This window comes from Merops nubicus, unplaced genomic scaffold, assembly GCF_000691845.1.
Source record: "Merops nubicus isolate BGI_N331 unplaced genomic scaffold, ASM69184v1 scaffold18111, whole genome shotgun sequence".
NCBI lineage: Eukaryota > Metazoa > Chordata > Aves > Coraciiformes > Meropidae > Merops > Merops nubicus.
In genome coordinates, this window is record NW_008590468.1 from 1 (window position 1) to 21,432 (window position 21,432).

The following is a 21,432-nucleotide window of genomic DNA, read 5'->3' on the forward strand; positions in this document are numbered from 1 at the left end:
AACAGCAGTAAAAAAAAAAAAAATGGTTTAAATAGGGTTGGTTGAAGGATAGAAAAACAAATTGAAAGAATTTAACAGCTGTTGTAAAATTAACCCTCGGAGCTGTTGAAGGATTGGCAGATAAGCTTGTTTTTCTGTTTTCTGCAGGAGGCTTTGTCAGGGCTGAGTGGTGAGAAGTTGGGAGGTCTAACAGAGATCCTGAGAGCACCTTTTACAGGATGCGACTGTTGTGAAACTGAAAATAGGACAGTTGATACTGCAGGCTGTGATACAGTCCTCCCAGCAGACACACGTATATATCTATATATATTTTAGGGCATATCCCCAAATAGAGGAAGGATATATGTTATGCCTCCTGGGGTGGGTCATGTCCTTTCATTAATTTCCAGATGAATGAAGTTGTTTGGCTTCAATGCATTGTTAGCCAAACTGTTGTTTTATTCTAGTAACGTGATCAAACATATCATTGATGGAAATTAAGAAATAACTGCAGGAAAACAGTTGCAAGGTTGTTTTCCAATTAATGACAAAATGAGGAAGATGTAACAAGATAATAAGATTTTTGTATTATCAGAGGTTCAGCAAGCTTGAGATGGAGTTTTAAAATCATATAATGTATTTTGCTTTTCCTTGAAGAAAGAAAATAATCCAGTTGTAAGACACAAAATTGTTATAAAAATGAATATCGCCATTGACAGATCGAATGCATTGTGGCTAGGCCTGTTGAGATGGTTTGAATTCTTGGGGTCTTCTAATGTTGTTTTTAATAAATAGTATAATTCAAACAAGGCAAAGGATTAAATATCCTCCTTCCCCATTTATATTAGGAAAAGACACATTCCTTTGTTAAAGTGAAAAAAAAAAAAAAACCCAAAGAAATTAAATGAAGTGATACTTGGCAAGTTTGCATTATTTTCCAAGACTGGTTGGTAGAACAGGGAGGTGGTACAATAATGTGTTTTAAATTCAGTTGTTTCCATATTTTTGAGCCGTAGCAGATTGTGAGTGAGAACTCTGGGGATTTTTAAAGGGCAGAGGTTGGTTGATTGGGGCGGCCTGGGGTTGCTGGGCAGCTTGCTGGTCCTCTGAGGTGAGGAGGTGGTTTTGAACGTGCAGTTGCACACTTTGCCTTCATCTGTTTCAAGTGGCCACCACTTTCCCTCCCCTTCCTCAGGATCCAAACTGGGGGATTTGCTCTTAGGTGAATCCAACTTTGCTAGGCTTAGCTTTTACAGCACAGAAAGGGTGAGTGGCGAAAGCTGAGTTAAGCTTTTTTTGTTAGACTTTAATTAGCAGAACAGTTTTTCTTTATTAGTAAGTGAAGGAACATTTTATGTGTTATTACTGATAAAATTGAGTCCTCTTTGTAATTTGTTATGAAAGCAGAAATGACATTTTTCCCTAGCTGAAATCACATTTCTATTATCACTCCTCACCTCCCTGGTTTTTTTTTGACTTATGAGACACACAGAGTGTGTATTTCCTCTCCTTTAATTCCCCCTGCCTTTTTAAGTGAGCCAAATGAATTTTTCTATGAAAGAGGCTTATTAAAGTGATGGGTCTAGGACTTGAAAGGTTGTAATAGCTGGTTTTGTTGGTTTCTTTGGGGATTTTTTGTGTGGGTTTTTTTTGGGGCGGTTGTGTGTGTGTAGTGGGGAGGTTGTTTTAGTCTTTCCTCAGAAGACTAAAATATCAGGGGAGATGTGGAAGCAGCACCTTTATCTGTAATTTGTCCCAGTTCTGCTTCTTGATCTGTCATGGCAGATCCTTTCCCTTTGTGAAATCTCACTGGTTTCAGAGCAGAAGGGCTGTAGTTTGGAGAGAACTTCTCCTCGTGGTGGATTTCCCACCTCCAAAAATGTAAGTAGCAATATCTAGAAGGTTTGAAGAGGTAGTATTTCCAAGTGTATAGGGTACAGGCCTAGAGCTTGAGAGATCTGGACAGCCTAATGCAAATCACTCCACCAGTTTATGCTTCTGTTTGAAGGAGTTTAAAATAGGAACAGTGAATCTTACCAACTTTTAACAAGTCTTGACGCCTGTGGATGAAAGAGACCAGGGAAGAGTCAATATTATTACTAATGTTTTACAGCTCTCTTAATTTCATAGTCCGATTAAATATTTTCTCCATTGTTGGCAATTATTTTTGTTACTAAAATCCCCTTTGCAATTATAGCTGGATAGTCTTCCTGACTTTCACCTTTTATTCATTGTTTACTAGTATCTTACGTCTGCTACTGCTCTTTGTTCTAGGTGTTTGCATTTCAGTAACAGCAGAAGCGGTTGCAGCAGCAATTTGGTTTATTTGTTGAAAGCCTTCGGGTCTTTCACCTCACTGGCATTCCCTCCTGAAGTCAATCTGGTAGCAGAAGTGAAATTTCTGTGAGAAAAGTCTTTTGTAATAATGTAACTCCTGTCCCCTGTGCACAGGCTGCCTAGCCCTGGGAGCCGTGGGGGCTGGTGCAGAGGACAGAAGGCAGGACGGTGGCATTCTGCTCTAGCTTCGGGACAGAGCAGTGGGGCAGCTGCCATTCCTCACGCCCTGGGGGTCAGTGGGCTGTGAATCCTGTCCTTAGCTCTGTCCTAGTGCTGGTAGAGGCTCCCTCCTGGAAGCAGATCCAGGTGCTCCTCTTTGGCTCACTGCTGGGGAGAAAATGGCAAATTTTGTATTCCTGATCTTCCCTACTGCACGTGTATTGTGGCTCTTTAAGCAGTTCTCACTTCTTTTGTTGAAGTCCTGAGGCAAGATCCTGTTATCACTACACGGTATATGTATTTTTCCCCTTTAAATGGAAGTATTATGGGTTAGATTATCAGAACAAACAAGACCTTCCTTTTTTTGTTCTTGTTCATTTTTTGTTCTTGCTATTTCTTCTGTGATCTTTGGCACTAGTCAGCACTTCTGTTTATGTATATCAATGACATATTTAAAGACATCATACTTTATATGTTTGGTTTCTTACTCCCATTGGCAGACTCCTGTGATTGTCATTCTTTTTTTAGCAAGGAAGGAAAGAGAGTATTGAAAGACAGACTCATTTTTCAAAAGTTTGCATACAGCATTGGGATGGAATAAAAAAAAAAAGGAAGGAATACTTGGTCTTCTGGAAGTTTTGACTGGGAAAGTAAACACTTGTTTTCTTGTAGCATTTATTTTGGAAGGGGAGGAAGGAAATAACTAAACTTCATAGATACTAAAGCTCAGACTCTATAAGCTCAGACCCTGCACAGAAGCAGGCGAGCGTCTGGTGATTTTGTTATGGTGGTATTGATATGTAACTCAAGTTCCTTATTCAAAACCAGTATTGCTTGCTGAGCTTTCATCTTCTCTTCACACAAATGTTTACAACATGAGGCTTCAACCAGAAGCAATCACTCATGTCTGAGAAGCACAGAAAAGTGAATATTACTGTAGGAGAAGTGCTTAGGAATTTAAGCAGGGAGATTGTAATTACCCATGGGTGAGAATTTGTTTTTCTGCTGCATTTCTATTGCACTGCTAGCTGGAGTTAAAGGATACTTCATCTGGCTCTAACATAATATTCAAATATTTCTCTACAATTTTATTTGCAAATACATTGTCATAAATTCAATAGAAACACACTGGTTATTTACCTAGTCGTTTCTCAAGAGTCCTCCGAAATACCAAATGGCAGACATATGACAAGAAAGTGAGATAAGAAATAATTGATTTCAATCTTTTTCCTTCTTAAATGTAATTTTACTACACTGAAAGGTTCCATTTCATTACTAAAAAGTTTGAGTGGCTACTCTGGCCCCGTCCTGCTTCTGAATGAGTATAAACTATCAAATTTTATGGGTGGCCTGGAGTCTTTGTCAGGTGTTAGACAAGACTTGTACTTCAGAATGTTGTTAATTTAGAATTAACAACACTGAACTGTGCAACTTTTCCAAGAAGCAGGAGGGTAGGTACAGAGTGCTGCTGAGTTGCTAGCAAGAGGTTTTTCAAGTGATTCTATGTAAAGAGATGTTTTGGAGATGTTGCTGTAAACTGTTGTGTGATTTGTTTCTGTTAGTCTCAGGAAGTCCCACTTGCACGAAGAATGATGTGACTGAGGTGGATGGTTTTAATCTTTGGCTTCTATGTGGTTTGGGAAATAGATTTCATGGTATCTCCTGTTTGTAAGCAGTAGGAAGGCTAATGATTCCCAGAGCTGTAATGATAAAACAGTGGAAGAAAAAGGAACAGTAGAATTGTTAGGTACTAGATTGTGAATGTTAGAGTGGCAGGAAGTGATGGGTAGAAATGTGGGCAGTTTGTGGATTAGTCTGAGCTGTTTTTGTGGTGGTTAAGGTACCTGTGACTTAGAAATGATCTTTCAGTCTGTGAATGTCACAGGTTGGTTTTCTTTTTATAGTAATATATAGCAAAAATGCTGTATTCATCAAAACACTAAAAATGACACTGCTTAAACATGTTTAGAAGACCTTTCTAAGCCCTTCAGGCCCCACAGCAAAAGGGAAATACGTAACACAAGAGCTGTTTTTCAGAATCTTGGTTGTTAGTAATGTGACACAAGTGTTTAATTTGCTGGAAAACATTTAGTGGTTCAGCAAACCAAGAAAGTAGCAAATCTTTGTGGACATAATAGATGGAGGATGCCACAAACAAAAAGCATAGTGGTTTTGGCAGCATATAAAATAACACTTTTTCCTTATATATCTTCTCACTTAATGTAAGATTTGTATTTTTGTAAGTGAAAATTTCATTTTATCCATGGATAACTGTGGAGGGAGAGAGACAGGCAGTGTGCTTCTGTTTCCACGTTCCTTCACTGCTCTCAACTAAATTCCCCTTCAGCTAGCTGGGATTCCAAAACACTGCTGACCAGCCACGGGAGCTGCCTTGCGTCTGCTCTGCTGCCATCTGGGCAGCCAGAATCTGTTGGGCTTTGCTCACTGTCTACACGGGGAGGTTGTTAAGGGGAATGTTTTTTTGCATACTTCTCAGTCCACACTAGCGTGGTGGTGTCGCCGAGTGCTGCGGGTATTTTACTGAAGTGATGTTTCTGATTATAGTTGTTTGTGCTAATGGTTTTGAGGTGACTGTAGTCTGGCTGTATCTTAAGACACTCACACGTTTGGGATGGTGCAGGACATTTGTTTTGTCGTTTGAACTGACTGATATTACTTGGCTGTAGTTTCGTTTATATTTGTTTGGCTGGGCTAAACAAGGCTTTTCTTCCTCCAAAGTTTTGTCAGAATGGTGCCATTGACCACAGGAGGATCCTTACTCATTCCTGCTGCTGCCTGTCCTTTGAGTGAGGTTTGAAATACGTGACTGAATCTCTAATGTTCATTTCAAAACATGAGTGAAGTGAATGCCATTGGGAGACTTGTGGTCACCTTTTGGATGCAAGCATTGCCCAGAGGGTTTGCTGAGGAGAACTTGGGGATCTATATTGTCTTCTCAGAAGAGGTTTAAAAGTTGAACCTGTTGGTAGTATTGCATTTGTACTTTTGAGGAAAGGAAACAGGGACTTTACAGCAGCATTACCTGGATGCAGAAGGGTTAATATCATTAAAATACAGACTTAGAAGACAATTCCCCAAGCCAGGCTTAGCTGTGTTATGCCAAACTATTTAAAGCACTGTCCTGTAAAAATGAATTTCAAAGGTTATTTACAATAAAGATAGCAATTTTTCGTGGTGAAGGTTAGTTATTACTTTGAACCTTCAAAACAACACACAAAAATATCATACACTGTTACATAATAGGCATGGTTTGGGGAAAGATGTGTTTGGAGTATCTGTGGGTGGCATGATTGTGTTATTAAATAAATCTGTTATGGTAGGACCTTTTGTGCTAAGCACTGTATAAATGTGTAACAGAAAGCTCAGTCACAGCAAATACACACTGCCATAATAAATTTAAGTTCTTTATAACGCTGCAGTGAAGACTTGGGTATATTGAAAGAAAATTTTCCAGGTTTGTGTCACAACTTCCTGGCTTCTTTCAGTGTTCAGTTTGTGAACTGTGCACTATAACTATGTGATATAACTGATGCTCAGCATGAAGATTTTTACCTTCTTTTGCCTCTTGAATGAATTGAAAGAGTGATTCATATTTTGTATCTCAGATAGAAAATTAACTTGGAAGCTTTTTTTTTTTTTAAGTCCACTTGCAAAACTCTGATGTGTACCTGCAGCAACTGCATTTGCATTGGTGAGCAAAGCTGTGTTCTATAGGTATATCTCCTGGTCACAGGGCTGTGCTGGACATGGCAAGGGTGTAGGAAGTACTTGTATGAAAATGAAAGTCTGACATTTGCAGAAAGACTGTTTCAGCTTCACTTAAAATATCCCTGTTAAGCAGAGAAAACTTGGATTGAACCACTGAGCGTTGGAGTTTGCATGGGGTTTTCCAAAAGGGGATATGCTGTGAGAAGTAATTTCCTAATTTAAAAAATACTTTTATTGCTGAAATACAAATACAGCTGTATTAGAGGAAGCTGTGGAAGACTGAAAGTTACAAACTGCAAATTTTGATTCTGTCTCTAAGACTGGTTGAATTGGTAAACTTTGGCAGATGAACTGTGGTCAAGTGCTGTGTGAGTGACAAGTTCAGTGTGTGTTGTGGAAAACTTTGTGACATACATCACAGGATCTTAGAACGGCTTAGGTTAGAAGGGACCCTAAAGATATCTAATCCAACCTCCATGCCATGGGCAGGGAAGCCTCTCAACTAGACTAGGTTGCTCAATCCAACCTGGCTTTGAACACCTCCAGGGAGGGGCATCCACAACTTCTCTGGGCAATCTATTCCAGAGTCTCGCCACCCTCATACTGAAGAACTTCTTCCTAAGATACAGTCTAAACCTACTCTCCTTCAATTTAAAACCATTTTCCCGTTTCTTGTTGTTGGACACTTGTGAAAAGTCCCTGTCTGTAGGCATTTAAACTTCTGAAATCCATTTGTAAATATCCTGGCGTAGGTTTTGTGTTGAAATGATTCTTGGGAATCTTCTCTGAGTCCCATTTACGTTCCTTGGAAACACAGTTTTGTACTTGCTTGGCATTTTAAAACTGAGGTGACAGATAGTTACATATAAACAGATGTACCTATATGTCATGCAGCAGACATTTATCAAAAAGGACTTTTAGCAATATCTTATGACTCAGTGGGGAAGAATATTGGTAATTGCATGACTGTCTAAGTACTTTAGACTAATGGTGTTGACTTTTTGGGGGTCAAAATTATTACTAAACATTAGAATGTGAAATGTGCAGAGAGGGACTTGAACAAAGGCATATTATGGTGTTTAGAAGAAGAGGTTCTGCCACAAAAAAAGTAGTTTATAGTTTTAAAAGTTGTGGATTATGATGTTTAAAACAGCTTTTAGACTATGAATACTGTATTCCTCTCAAAGTGTGTTTGAGTCTGAGTTGTAGGTTGGTGCTGCTCCATAGAGAGCTGACTGGTCATGTAGTGCTGATTTTTCCCTTTGTTTTTCTCTGGCAAATTTCATTAAGAGAAGCAAAGATTAAATTACTTTTCTAGTGCATTTTTTTAAAGTAAGTAATTGGTGATGTTGTTATGGGGATAAAATGGTAACCATGGGACAACATTTCAATTAAAATGCCCGCATCTTGGGTAAGTGTGAGAAACTCTCCTCTCAAAAAGCAGTGAGAACATGCAGGTATATGGAATACAAACTGCTGCTCCTAGCTGCTTATTATGAAAGACTGTTTACGTGAAGATTTTCTATGAAGGAGCCAAAAGAACGTTAGGTGGGGCAGAAGCACCACCTATTATTAAGTTACCTGATGCTTGCTATGACATACTCCTCATTTCAGTTGGTTTTCACTTGCCAAATTTTAATTATTTGGACTGAAATTTCTCATGGTAGGTGTCTTTTCCAGGCTGGCTTTTTGGGTGCTGCAGAGGGACTGGAGCGTTCTGCCAATACAATTTGCTCTTTTCTAAAAATCGAGCAAAATATTCTTATGTTCACAATAAAATAGAAAAAAACAATTCTAATGACCTATAGCACTGCTTTGTAAAAAGTTGAGCTTGGTATAGTGTGATGTTTCTGCCAAGGACATACTTGTTATCAACCCTGTGAAAATCTGCTCAGCGTTGATCAAATTAACATTTAGTGCAGACCTGGAAGATCATCCCTGCAGTGAATATACTTCAGCCTGAGCTAAATGGGATTTCTGTACAATTGGAAGGCTAGAGCTTCTGCATTTCTCCCTGGTATGATTTTGGACAAAAATGAGAGCACAGAAAATTCCCCTTCTGTACTCTTTCCTACCAGCTCTACCTTCATGCAGCACAGAGGAGGCAGCAGCTGGATTTAAGCAGAAGGTGCAAAATGTAGATTTTTGCAGAACATGTAGAATGAATGTGTCTGAACAAGGAGCTTGAGATTGAAAAATATCAGTGTAAGAGAGAAGGAAATAGAAGAGAGAGGCTACATTGTGTAGATATATATGATTTATCTTATAACGCTCATACAGTTGTTTGTTTGAATACAGTTTCACCATTTGCATAAAATAGAAAATGATTCAGAAATGGAGTAGGGAATAGGAAAAAAATAAGCAAATCATACTTAAGCCCTATCTTTGCTACACTTCATTTGCTCTGCTACCAATGAACACTCCCGTGCTGTGATGGAGAGAAACACTGACTGCTCCTGAGCCGCTCTGCAGACGCTGGCTGTTCTGCCTTCATCCTGTAAAGGGCTGTGTAGGGCAGGGCAGAGTGTCACAGGGGAAAATCACTTCTAGTAGCCTTAATCTGCATATAAGAAGTTTATAGAAACTTTTGGCTTTAATGTGTTTTAGTGTCTTGATTCTTCATAAAATGGGAATAGTGTCAGAAGGATAAAGATACTTCCCTAATACTTGTAAAGTGCTTTGTCCCAGCATTTGTAAGCTTTATTGAAAAGTTAATGGAAACATTAAAATGCAGTCTTGAGAGCCAAAGTTGAGTAGCATGCAGGAAATAAGGCCTTAGGCCCTATGCTGGAGTATTTAACTCCAGGTCTGTTAAGCAGGCAGCCTCTGTTCTGACCCCTCTTTCCGCTACGTAGCCCTTGGAAAAGGTAGGATGTGATTAATACAGTTAAAAGCAATATTGTAATGCAGACACACAGGAAGGCCAACATCAGCTTGTACAGATACTTTTGTCATTGCACAACCTTTGAGTGCTGAACTTTACAACCTTGTGTTCATACTATAATCTTAATGAATGCAATATGTATATATTTTTGCTTTGTGTAACTAGGAATCTCGAATCTGTCAGTTGTGGGTGGCTTTCAGACAAAGCAGGTACATGCCAGCTAGACGTTGTGCTTTGACTTACCATTTTGCTTAGTTTCATCAGGATAGGTAATGTTTTCAGACAATTGTGTGAAAAGTGTATCCCAAAGATATAAAGGTATCTTTATCTCCTGCCTTTAAAATGATCCTGTGTGGTGGATGGGGTGGTTACAAGTGCTGAGGCCATGAGTTATTCTCAGATTTTGACCCAGACAGCCAGTTTGTCCATGTGTAAATGTTGCTGCTCTGGCTGGATAGCTTGTCCTTTTTGTTGCTGTTTCCAAAATAAAACCAAATGAGATAGGTAAAGGTAATAAAGTGTTACTCACTTAATGAAGTGTCTGTACAGAATTCATAACTGACATGCAATAAAATCTAACACGTTGCTATCTGTGATGTACGTGAAGTGATTTAAAGAACACAGAGGAGTCAGATGCTGGAAGCATTTGCTCTTAATCTCAACTGCTGCTGTGTTTTTGTTACTGTTACATGAATGTTAAACCACCCACAGGCTGGTTCCTTCTTCAGTAAATGTGGATGTGTTTATTCTATACATTAGGTTTGCTGTATCGGATGCAAGGCTCCATTTATGTGGCCAGAGATTGCTTGTTCTTCTAATTTATGGTGTTCCCTTCAGTGTTTTCAATGTGGAAGGATAATCTTAAGTATTTAATAATAGGGGGCATCATGAACTCTGAAGTACTTTTTCCCCCTTCCCAAAATCAAGCATGTCATGTTCCCTGAGGCCATGTAGCAGAAATTCTTGCTGCTGTTATGCTATATAATAAAACTTTGAAATAAGCGTTCCTCATTCTGTATGCTCCATTTCAAATTTAACACCATTTTTGGAATTTAAAGTAGGGTCATTCTGCCTGGAGTTGTACAACATTAACCAGAGTAATTCAGTTATTTCAAAAAACTCATTAGATTGTCCTCTCTCAAGGGTGGTGACTTTTGTATTTGTTCTGTAAGGTGTGCAGTGCATTTCTGAGCACTGAGTATGACCAATATTACTGGCTTAAGCCATAAGTGCAATAAATGAGTGCATAAGATCTGTGCTATTATATTTTTCTCTAAGAAAGTAAAACCACCTTTCAGATCACTCGCTGCACCCTGTGCATGAAAGGTGCACTATCCTTTTTCTCTCTGTTCTGAAGTCTTTCACTTTAAGTGCACTATCATTACCTACTCTCATTTTATTAAATGATTTCTGAGTGTGGGATTATTTATGATGTATATGTCATGACACTAGGAAAGAGCAGTTTTTTTCCTGTGTGTGTCTGGAAGTGGCTTCTTTATTTTGTGCAGCTGTAATTTATTCCTTCCTGGAGGCTTGAATAAAATGCTCGGTTTTGTCTTAAGGCAAAGATAAGTTTATTTTATCACTATAGGTAAGGAAAATAAATAGCTACTTAGTTTTATTTTGCTAATCTTAAAGGAGCTTGAGTGGTATTTTGGAGTACTACAAAAAACAATTACACAACATGCAGAGGTGCAAGCATGCCTTATGATACGATTTAGCAGTAGATAGATGTTTTATTCCCTGTTCTAGTATGTGGACTGACAAATGGATTTTGTTTGCAAGATCTTGATAGTTGAATTTAAGTGACCCATCATTTTTAACTATAATGTTGGTGTGTTCACTGTACTAACATTTTTGTTGTGTAGTATACTCAGTATATTATATTTAATCTAGATTATTAAATGAACCCAAATCTTTCCATACCTGTGGAAATTTAAATATCCTGTGTTTTTTTCCTGATAGTTCTGAGCCAGAGGGAACTAGAAGACTCTCCAGTCACAGGGATTGTGTCTGTACCAACTTTTTGACTTTGCAAATATGACTTTTCTGTATTATGGGAACAGGAGATTTTTGAGGCCTTCGTATATGAATTGCTTACATCTCAATGCTGCAGTAGCAAATCTCAAAAAGCTTTGTGATGGGTACTCCTAGTGTCTGTAGTGTAGTCTAAAAAGTTTAGAAACTCTACTTCAGTGAAATCTGGAAGCTATGGGATGGATCCTTGAGCAGCTAAATTAATGAATGCAGTTTATGGCTTTTATCATTATGGGCAAGAAAAATAAGTAAGATTATTCTGTTACAGGTGAATGATATTTTGGTACAGCGCTACCCCTCTCGCTGGGTAAATGTCAGCACATGGCAGTAACTGATGTTTTGGTATCAATAAGAGGGTGACTTATAACTTATCCTTCCCTGGGTGGACTTAAAAATCTGCATCTATTTGTCTTTTCACACATTTTTCATAAAATGTGCAGCACCTTTGAGTCCATATAGACTTCTGTGAAATCTAGATCCTGTTGACTTGAAGTTCAAAAGTTACTGGTGAAGGGCAGAGCCACCAGCCTCAAAATTAAACCTAATGGATCTCTTCTTATCTCTTAAAAGGAACTGCTGGGAAGTTGTGATAAAACTGCAGTCTTTTCTTGATGTATTATTACCTGAACCTGTTAGACGTTTAAAACTTTGGTTCGGTTTGGTGGCCAGCCTTTCCAGTTAGTGAGAGGGGCCGAAAGATTACAAAGGGGTTTGGAAATTCAGTGTGGTCACCACACGCACTTCCTTAGAGAGGGGCAGCATGAGCTGAATTCCTGCCCTGCTTTCCCTGAGCCTGTGCCAGCCTGACCGCAATAGGCAGTGGAACGGCAAACCCCTCTTCTCTCCTCTCCTTTCCTGCAGTACAGTGGGCTGTTCACAGGAGGACACAGCTGAATAGCTTTGGCAAGGAATATCTGGGTGCTTATTTCTCACAGCAGAGCTGTTTGAAGGGTTATGGATTGTAATGGGAGGCAGCTGGAGAGGCTCTTCCCCTGCATGTTCCCCATGGCAATGGGTCTCATTCATTCGCTTCAGTTTGTGAATCCCAGGATGTGGCTCTTGAAATATATTCAATTGACAGTAAATTCCTACCAGTCTCACTGTAGGGCTGCAAGTTGAACATCTTTGCTTTAGCATAAATCTTTACAAGAGATGTTAATGTCTGGTTAAAATATGCAAATATTTACTGACTTGTCTACTGTTTGTCAGCTTGGCATGCGAGACCTTGGATCTGATCCTTCTGTCTTGGCAGACATTGGGAATTTTGCCAATAACATTAATAGGAACAGCATTGTGCCCTCTAATCTGTTTGTTTATGAAGTACAGCGAGAGTTATCTGGCTAGATGCTTTACAGTGAATTGAAAAAGCATCTGTTTGAATTTTTTTAGGAACTGTCACATGCTTTAACTTACCATTATCTTAATGTATGGACCCTTTGATTCCATAAAATACACCAGTAAGCTGTGAAGCATGAAGGTGCACAGTCATGAGTTAAACTACTGTGAAACACTGAAATTTTAGTTCATGATGTTCTTTCCTCCTACGCTGATTTTTAGTTTGAAGTTGGACTCATCAGACTGTGGAGTAAATCTTCAAAAGCCTTCTTTGCACCGAGAAGGCGTAGTGTTTACTTGGAAATAAATGACTGTGTAGCTCATCTTGTTTATCGCTCTTCCTCCTCAAGCTGTCCCTTCTGCCTTTCCCAGCCCCCTCTGCAGTTCTGGAGGGGAAGTGTTCAGTTTTATTTGGAGATTGGATTTTAGTTACTCTTTTAATGTTTGTTTACAGAATTCCTTTGAGACGGGGTGAAATACTCATTAGGAATATTCAGCTTGAAAATCATTAGTTGTAGGGGGGGCGGAGAAGAGACCCCTCCCTTACAGCTCACTGAAAAAAACCCCAAGGTTTAAGTTACACCAGTTAGAAAGAACCAGGTCTTTTAAATGATATTTTTTGGAAGCTAAGATGAGCACAGCTTGGCCTTCATAGAAATGTAAGATCAGTAAGTTTTCTTCTACTTAAAGGCAGGAGTTTTTAAGAGTAGCAAGTATAGTGCCTGGCTTAGATTTCTGGATTAGTCGATGAGGAAGAGTTGTGTAAACTTCTGGCTGTGCTCTCATCAACATGATGCTCACTGTCCTATCAGGTGGAATGCACAGGCATTGTGTTTAAATAATTTGAGTGCATAAATCAGGAGCCTTTTTGTAGGCAGTGGTGCTGCTGTGAAATGATTCAAAACTAAGAAATGCTTTGAGTTGACCACTGAAAATAAAAGCTCTGTTGATAAGACATTGTGCCTGTATTTCTAAGGTAGGTCCACCTATTTTAGATGTGTAACTTCAGATAGTGAGAATACGCCTGTTTACTCTTTCTGTACAATTTTGAACGTGTATTGAACTTTTATATTAGAATAAATTGTTACTAAAATTTGAGTTTAGAACTCTATTGGCATGCGATTCTCCACACCATTTTGAGAGAATGATTAATCCTGACATTTCTTCTGGTACATGCTTAGTATTTTAAGCTCAATTTTATAGACAGAAAGAGTGAAGTGCATAAGTAATTGGCTGAGTTTTTCAAAGAGTTAGGAATATAGAACAGACCTTGTGACACTTTTCAATCTAATCTGTAATAATTTCCGCTCTTGGAGTGAATGTAGAAATTCCAGTTTTACATTTGAAAATTTTGAAAATGAACATGTATAGAGCTCAGTTCCCATTTGACAAATCTCTCTGTTCCTTGCCTGTTAAAATATTGACTGTTCTAAAATTATTTAAAACATGGATAGGTCAGGTACTACAATAGATTGGATTTTAAGAACACTTGGTTGTAATTCATGTTCACATAATCTAGTCTTAGGTGCTAACTTAAGCACAGCTCAGGGGAGCAAAACTAGGAGCATGGATTTTTAAAGGGGCAGCAGGAAGAACCAGGTGCCTCCAAGGGACAGTTTCCAGTGCCTGGATTGGAGTCTGAAGTAAATGGTGACAAACGCCCAATAAATGTGCATGTTTTTGTCTGCATATATGGATATAAACAGAATTCAAACAAAATCCAGGAGCCTGAGTGTTTAATTTTTCCATATGTGTCTACATATTGGTTTTCTTTGTTAAGATGAGTTTTTTTGTTTTTCTTTTTTTAAAAAAACAAACAAATTGCACTGTTCCTGCAACTCTTTTATCTATCACTGTGTCCCATGCGCTGTGACTTCTGTGGGTTTTTTAATCACACTCTGAAATACTGATAGTGTGACTCAGTTTAGCTAGTCATCCAAACAGCCTGGTCCTGTCTTCTCTTGGCTCCACTTAACTTAATCCATAGAGTTTTGCTTAGGGTCAGTTATGTCTTCTGAAGTGCTCTCTAAATCTTTAAGTTAACCAAAAAAAATTGTGTGGCCTTTGGAGTACAGTAGGCCCTGGCTGGGCGTGTAAGATCCGGCTTCTCCTCAAACAAACTAGTTCAATATTTATCAAAACAACAACTATAAGACAATTGAGAACATGTGTTTCTGTTCCATGGTGCCGTGTTAGAGGAGAGGGACTGGACAGCACAGCGTTCAAGGGCCTGTCAGTTGTGCTGGCCCAGCCTGTTCGGGTGGGAGCTGTGTATAATCCGTTCTTCAGGAACAAACACACAGAAGCTCTGCTCAGAGTTTTGGTCAAAGGAATTTTGGTTCTGTGTCAGCCAGGAAGTGAGGAAATCAAAAGTACAGCAGAGTTCATGAAATCCTCTCTTTTCAGTCCCTTAGGAGGAAAACAGAATGTACATGAGAGAAACGTCAGTTAACTCTTGTGTTACTACTGAAGCACATCCTAGATTTGTGAAATTCACTGTGGCCTCAAATGTAGGGCACAGCTCACTCTTCTCCCCTCCCAGCAAAGATCAATGGACTCTGTAGTTGAATCTAGAAAGGATCTTTACATAACCAGCTTAAGATACCTAACATTTATATAATTGAAAGTGTATTTAAGTGATACAGCTGAGTGTCTGTAATGTTAATAGAATTACTCCATGAATGAATTTACTCATGTGCATGGAAGTGCAAACCCTACTTGCTTGTTCCTACTTTGATTGAAAATGGGGGCTTATTTTTAGCAGAAAAAGAAATACCTGGATGAGTGAGGTAATATTTTGCAAGGTCATTATTAGGAAAGAGGCATATGTCACAGATTTGTATCAGGGTAACTGCAACATATTTGTGCTTGTGTTTCCTTACTTTTGGAAAGATACAGGGTTGCACAACATTTTAATATAAACATTGTAAAAAAGGAAGGTGGTTTAGTCAAAATAGACTTGAAAAATCAATATTCCTTTGTTTCAATATTGATACAAAACCCAAATTTTAAGAATGGAAGGAAACATTGAACAATATGTTATATAATATGAAAAGTTTTGTTTATATTTCTACTGTATGTTAGAGTGTGTCAAGTTAGGCGTGTGAGAAAATTAATGGCGTCAGGCATTAATGAGAAAAGTGGGACAATGAATTATTTTCCGTATGAGAAAAAGGCATTTATTTGACCTTCAGATTAACTTCTTTAGGTTACTTTACCTTAGTTTGGTTAAAAACATAAAAATATCAAGTATAAAGGAAGTTTTTAGGAGTGGAAGTGGGCTAAAGACAGTTGAAACAATCACAGTAGTTGATATATAATCACAACTATTGATAGTATGCTGCTTGCTAAAAATTGAGAAGTCTTACAGATTTTATTTTTCCTCCAGTTTTTGGAACATATTTTTGTGAAATTGGCTTCAGAGTACAACGTCCCAAGGGATGTGTAACCTATACTTAAATACTGTGTCAGCAAAGGGAGAATGTAGACAGGGAGTATAGAAGTGCTTGGCTTTACTACTAGTGGTTTAGATTTTGGATACCCATTTGTTGTGGTTTATTGGCAGATAATGTTTGTATACAGATTTTTATCACAACCATTTAAACTTTTTTTTTTCTTCTAAAATATTTACTTTAAAATTATTTAAGAAGTTCTGCATAAAGCTGTTGGTGTGGCAGGGGGTATTAGGCTGTCTGAGGTATAGATGGAAATAAACCAAGAGAAGGAAGAGAGAAGCTGTTTACTGTTGACCTCCAGTTCTTTCTCCTGCATCCTTGTCCATCCCCATTGTGCTTCACCTGGCCAGAGAGAGCAACCTCTTCCCCTGAGTGTAGGTAAGAAGTGTTTTCAGGAGAAAGGTGGTGTGGAGTAAGTGGCTGCAGGCCTGGAGAATGACCAGTTGGTGCATGAGTTGTATTACTTCCAAAGCAAAGATCACGTTGCCAGTGAAGACCCCAAAGCCCCTATGGAGCAAAGTGCTTAAATCCATGCTGAGTTTAAAATTTGAATCTACTACTTACATTCTTAAAATCAGTCATGGGCTTAAATACCTTCATGAATTTGAAATGACACCAGGAACTGGGAGTGATGGAGGAAAGTCTGGGAAGAGGCTAGTTAGTGAGAAGGCTTGGGATAGGAAATGCAAATGGCATAGGATGAAGGGGATGTGCTACACCTTGAGATGGGAAGGGAAGTTGGTTGGCAAGTTGTCACTGCCATTACACAGCTAACCAACATTTTATCATCCCCTCTGCCCCCACTCTAGGATTTCTGTCCCTGAGTCATGGCAGACAGAAGACCAGAGAAGTCATGTGAACAAGCATGTGAATCTCTTAAGCAGCAGGATTATGAAGTGGCAGTGAAGCATTGCACAGAGGCTCTCCTTTCCCTCAGCCAGTACCCCCCAGCTCACCTCCCGGAGGCATGCCAGGCAGAAATCGACCGCATCAAAATCGAGACGCTTCTGTATAGAATTGCTTCCTTTTTACAACTTGTGAGTGTGACTCTTTAACAGTATCTAGTCAACTGGAAAGAACAATCAAGTGTCTTGTACCATCAAGATTTAAATGAAGTCCAGAGTTTTCCTGTGATTGACGTGTTGTTTTGCCACAGAATCCCTCTTGCTAAAAGCATATATGAGGCTTCTGTCTTGTAGCTTTCCCTGATCTGTTTATTTTTCAGGATTGGGACCTCTTAAGTAGTTGGGATCTGAATTGCAGCTCTCTGAAGGAATGAGGGAAAATACTTTAAAAAAAATATTCTAGGAAGGCAAAATTGGTTTTTGTGTTTGTACAATTACGCTCAATTACATACCAAATTACCTTATCTTTAAACAGCATGAAATTGAGGTTGCAAATATAAACACTCAAAACATGTTAAGAAACAAAAGGATTTGAGTAGCCAGTTCATACCTAATTTAACTCCATTTGCATAGGCCTGACATTACTCTCCTAATACTTGTTGTATACTAGTTTTCTATTGCTAGGTTAGAGCGTATCTGGTGAAAGATGTAACTTCTAGGCTCTGGTAGATTTTTAGCAGAGATGTGAAAACTGGGATTTTTGTGCAGATTTGTAAATGCAAAGCAAGAGGCATAACCCTGAACTATAGGTGATCCCATTGCCCAATTCATGTCCTTCCTTTAAAACGTCAGAGACCTACAGTTTAGTAAAGGAAAGGACATTACAGTACTTGAGAATAAACCTACAATCTACTTAATGAGCCTATATTTTTCCTTACCTTTCTCTTTTGGAAACATTATTACAGATTAACAGGGGCCTTGACCACCCCAAATCTTTGTGTATTGGGTATGAACAGTTTATCCCAAGTGGAGGAAGTTTGGCTAAGTTGTAAGACCTTGCTGGGAAACTTTAAGATAAATCTTGCCCATCTGATGAGGGAGCATTTTTAAGCACTCTTTAAAGAAATAGCTGAATTGGTGTGCAAAACAAGCAATGGGAAACTTCTTAAATTAAGATGTGACCTATCTTGTGGCTCCTCAGGGGAAGAGATTCAGAAATAACTAAAGTTTTTTTTAATGGAAGTTGTGTTACTACAGACTTGACTTCTCAAAATTATTTACATAGGCAAATATCCAGATAGATGCTTAGCAGTATTTAATACATTTCTGACCCTGATGCCATTGAAAGTCCTCTGAGGCACCTGCCCAGATGTTCATCAGTGGGAAGCTATTGCAGTAAGCCTTCAGAGGCTTTAGAAAAATACTTTTAATAAAAATTCCTAATTTTCCTTCTTCTTCTACCAAAGTAATTTTTTAAATCACCACTGATAAGACAGAGTAAAATAAAATGCATACCATACAAATTTCAACAGCACCATATTAGTGCAAGTTTAAACAAAAAAGAATTGCAGTGTCTGGAAAAGAAAGTTAAGGTTTTGCAAGTTTTTCCTAGGTGTTGTGAGCCACCTACAAACACATACAAAACATATACCTTTGCCCATTTGTATTCCTCCCTTAAAATATCCATTTGCTGAAAATTTGAGAAAGAAATCAGCATTCTAAGAATGAATTATGTTATTTGACATGTGACTGTTGCTTTTTACATGTTCCACCCAGGAAAAAATGAGGTAATAGATTCTAAAAAGTTTCTTAAAACTTGCAATTCAAGCATGTAGTTATTTATGCTAACTGGAATAATGCTATTTTTAAACTTTTCATGTTTTACTTTTCAGAAAAAGTATGGGCAAGCAGATGAAGACTGTAGGCATGGTATGCTTATTTCTTTTTTTTATTACATAGTGTTATAAATTGCAGTTAGTTGTCTGAATTTTTAAATCTAGTGCCCGGATTTGATAGTTTGCTAACAGTGGTTTTTTTTTCTTGGTTAAAATTATGTATCTGCTTTATAACTAATTTTTTTTTTTTTTTTTTTTTTTTAAAAGAGAGCTCTCCCTGTTTTGTAACTTGTATTCAAGTACCAGGCTCTAATGCATGTATTTGGTGTTGTGGTGCTGTTTGGCTAATTGACATTTTAGCATACAAATGAATGGATAACATAGGAGTCTTGTGAAGATAAAGACAGCTGCTTGTTCCGCCTTTCTTCCTAGGGACATGGTGGATATTTTGGTTTGCATTTTGGGACTTGATTCACAGAAAATCAAGATGATGTACTTATATTTATTTCTGTTTGTTAAGGCTTCCAAATGTGCATATGTCAGATTGAAGTTGAGCCTTTCATGTTTCACTGCGTTATTCAGTTGGGGCATTTTTAAAGGAATTAACCATCCTTTCCAATGTTCTGTTATTCATGTATAATGCAAGTGATTCAAAACTCGCTTGCCTGGAACAGAGATTGTCAGGTTTGGAAAGAAAAGGTGGGTAGATTCCACCTTTCAGTTTAGTTTCTTAACTAGTCTTGAATTTCAAAGGAAATTTCTTCAAACCACAGTTTTCTTACACAGACTGTGTGATAACTACTCTGACATTCCTGTACTCAGCAAGGTTAATCTTTAAATCCTTCCTTTCTGGTTTTGTGGGGGGATTTTTTTTCTGGTTTTTTTTTTTTTTTTCTTTTTTTTCTTTGTTTTAGATGCATTTGTCTTTACTGATACTCAGGTCACAGTTTGGGGAATTTGTGGGGCTCTGCAGCCTGCTTGTGAAGATCCTCAAAACATAACTAAACCCATTTTCTGTATGTGTCAAATTCAAGTTTAAGAAATTTAAAAAGGCTGAGCCTTGCTTAGTCAGTGCCATTCTTGAAATTGTCTGGATTTATTTTTTCTTTTAAAGCTGCTTCTTTTAACTGTTGCTACATGCCAAGGGTGTAATATTCTGACTAACCTCACAGTTGTCTTTCACGGTGGCAAATAGAAGTGAGAGAGAGACATATGGAAAGATGAATGGTGGTTAAAGGAGGTAGGAGGGAGAGTGCTGTTTAATGAATAGCTTTCTCATTGATGAGATCTGATGGGTTTGTTGTAGGGGTAGATGGGTGACATTCATCTGTGAAACTTTTTCTTGGCATATGTGTCAGTTATCAGCATCTCAAAAGAACTGTCATGTTAACTTTTTTCTTCTCTCACTGGACAGGCGTAGAAGTGGGTGGAATAGGAGTACTGAGCTCTACATTTTACTCTTTTTTTTAATTAAGTAGAGAAAACAGCTTTCATATGTATATTAGTAACAAAGAAATGGTATCCAGATTAATGTTAATTTCCTTCATTTATTCCAGCATGTTCTGCAAATATTTTCCAGAGCTATAAGTGAGGATATATTTCAACTTACTAATTAATGCCATATTTATGTATGTAGAACTGTTGTGTATATTTGTATACACCCACCATACTTTTATGAATACATGAATGAACTATTTGGTTTTGGTTCCCTATGATGTCTCTTATCATTGGTAGCCCAGCATCTGACAGTTTAGAGTGTCTGCGTTTATGATCCTGGGAGGATCATGTTTGAAATCTCCTTGGGAAGAAACAACCTTAGTGTAGACTACCTGATACTCAACACTTCCTTGATATTCTCAATGGGTTTCTAACAGACAAAGTTTTATTCAAGCTGCTGTTCTGTCTTTTTACAAGACTTGACATGTTACATACCTATGACAGTGTTTTATCTTAACCTGGATGCTAAGTGTATTTTGGAATAGCATGTTCTTTATAGCCTTGCCTTGCTGTTGCAAGGAATCATGGTAACTTACACAAATCTTTGCCAAAAGATATTGGCTAATGTGTTGTAATTTTTTTGTGTGCAACCGTATGTTTTAGCTTGGTGATACCATGCAGTTAATGATATGAAATATCATAACTGGACATTTAATCTTTGAGGTTAAAATAGCAAACTGTCAGACATGTTCAAACTATTTCTGGCGCTGCTGCTTCTGTTTTGGGAAGTAAGCTCTATTTTTGGAGATGTGGTCAGTATCATCAGAGTGGTGAATCCAGACTAATCTTTGAGGTGCTTTATAAGCAGTATTTTGTTACCATTCCATTTTAAAGACATGTTTAGTTGTTTTTATGTAAATGTTTTGTGGGACTGGTGTTTTTCTTTAGTCTTTCATACAATTTCTGTTTAACGATGTGAATGTCTGTTGAGTGAGGAGTTGTGATTTATTATTCTAAAATGTAATCCTGAAGTTGTGGTGAATGTGAAATTCCTGTTAGCACTAACAGGAGCTGTTTGCATCTGCGTGAGTAGCAGTATAAACACAGATGTGGATGTTTCCTGCAATAACAGTAATATATATTATAATTTTGTAATTTTAAGCAACTGCCCAGCCTTTTTTTGCAAGTCACGTGCTTAGCTTAAGAGCTTTTTAGTCACTCTGGCATTTCGTTTTCTGGACAGGTAATATATATGATTAAGTGTTGTCCCTGCTTGTCTGAAGCACGTCTCTATGGTGAAATAAATCCTTTCACTATTGGCAGTGTCAATGGCTGTGTCTGTTTGGTGAGCTATCTGATCCAGTGCTAGAAGGCATTAGGAAAGTTTTCTGTTACACGGA

The 21,432-nt window shown here is 38.1% G+C and overlaps 1 protein-coding gene across 1 annotated transcript in view; it reads left to right on the forward strand.

Moving 5' to 3' along the window:
- The first annotated feature begins 16,722 nt into the window (after positions 1 to 16,722).
- HELZ (helicase with zinc finger) overlaps positions 16,723 to 21,432 on the forward strand; it is a 67,082-nt gene continuing 62,372 nt past the window's right edge. Inside the window, 2 exon segments of the mRNA XM_008949961.1 lie at positions 16,723 to 16,952; positions 18,653 to 18,689. Coding sequence (XP_008948209.1) covers positions 16,743 to 16,952; positions 18,653 to 18,689 — 247 coding nt within the window. The 5' untranslated portion in view covers positions 16,723 to 16,742.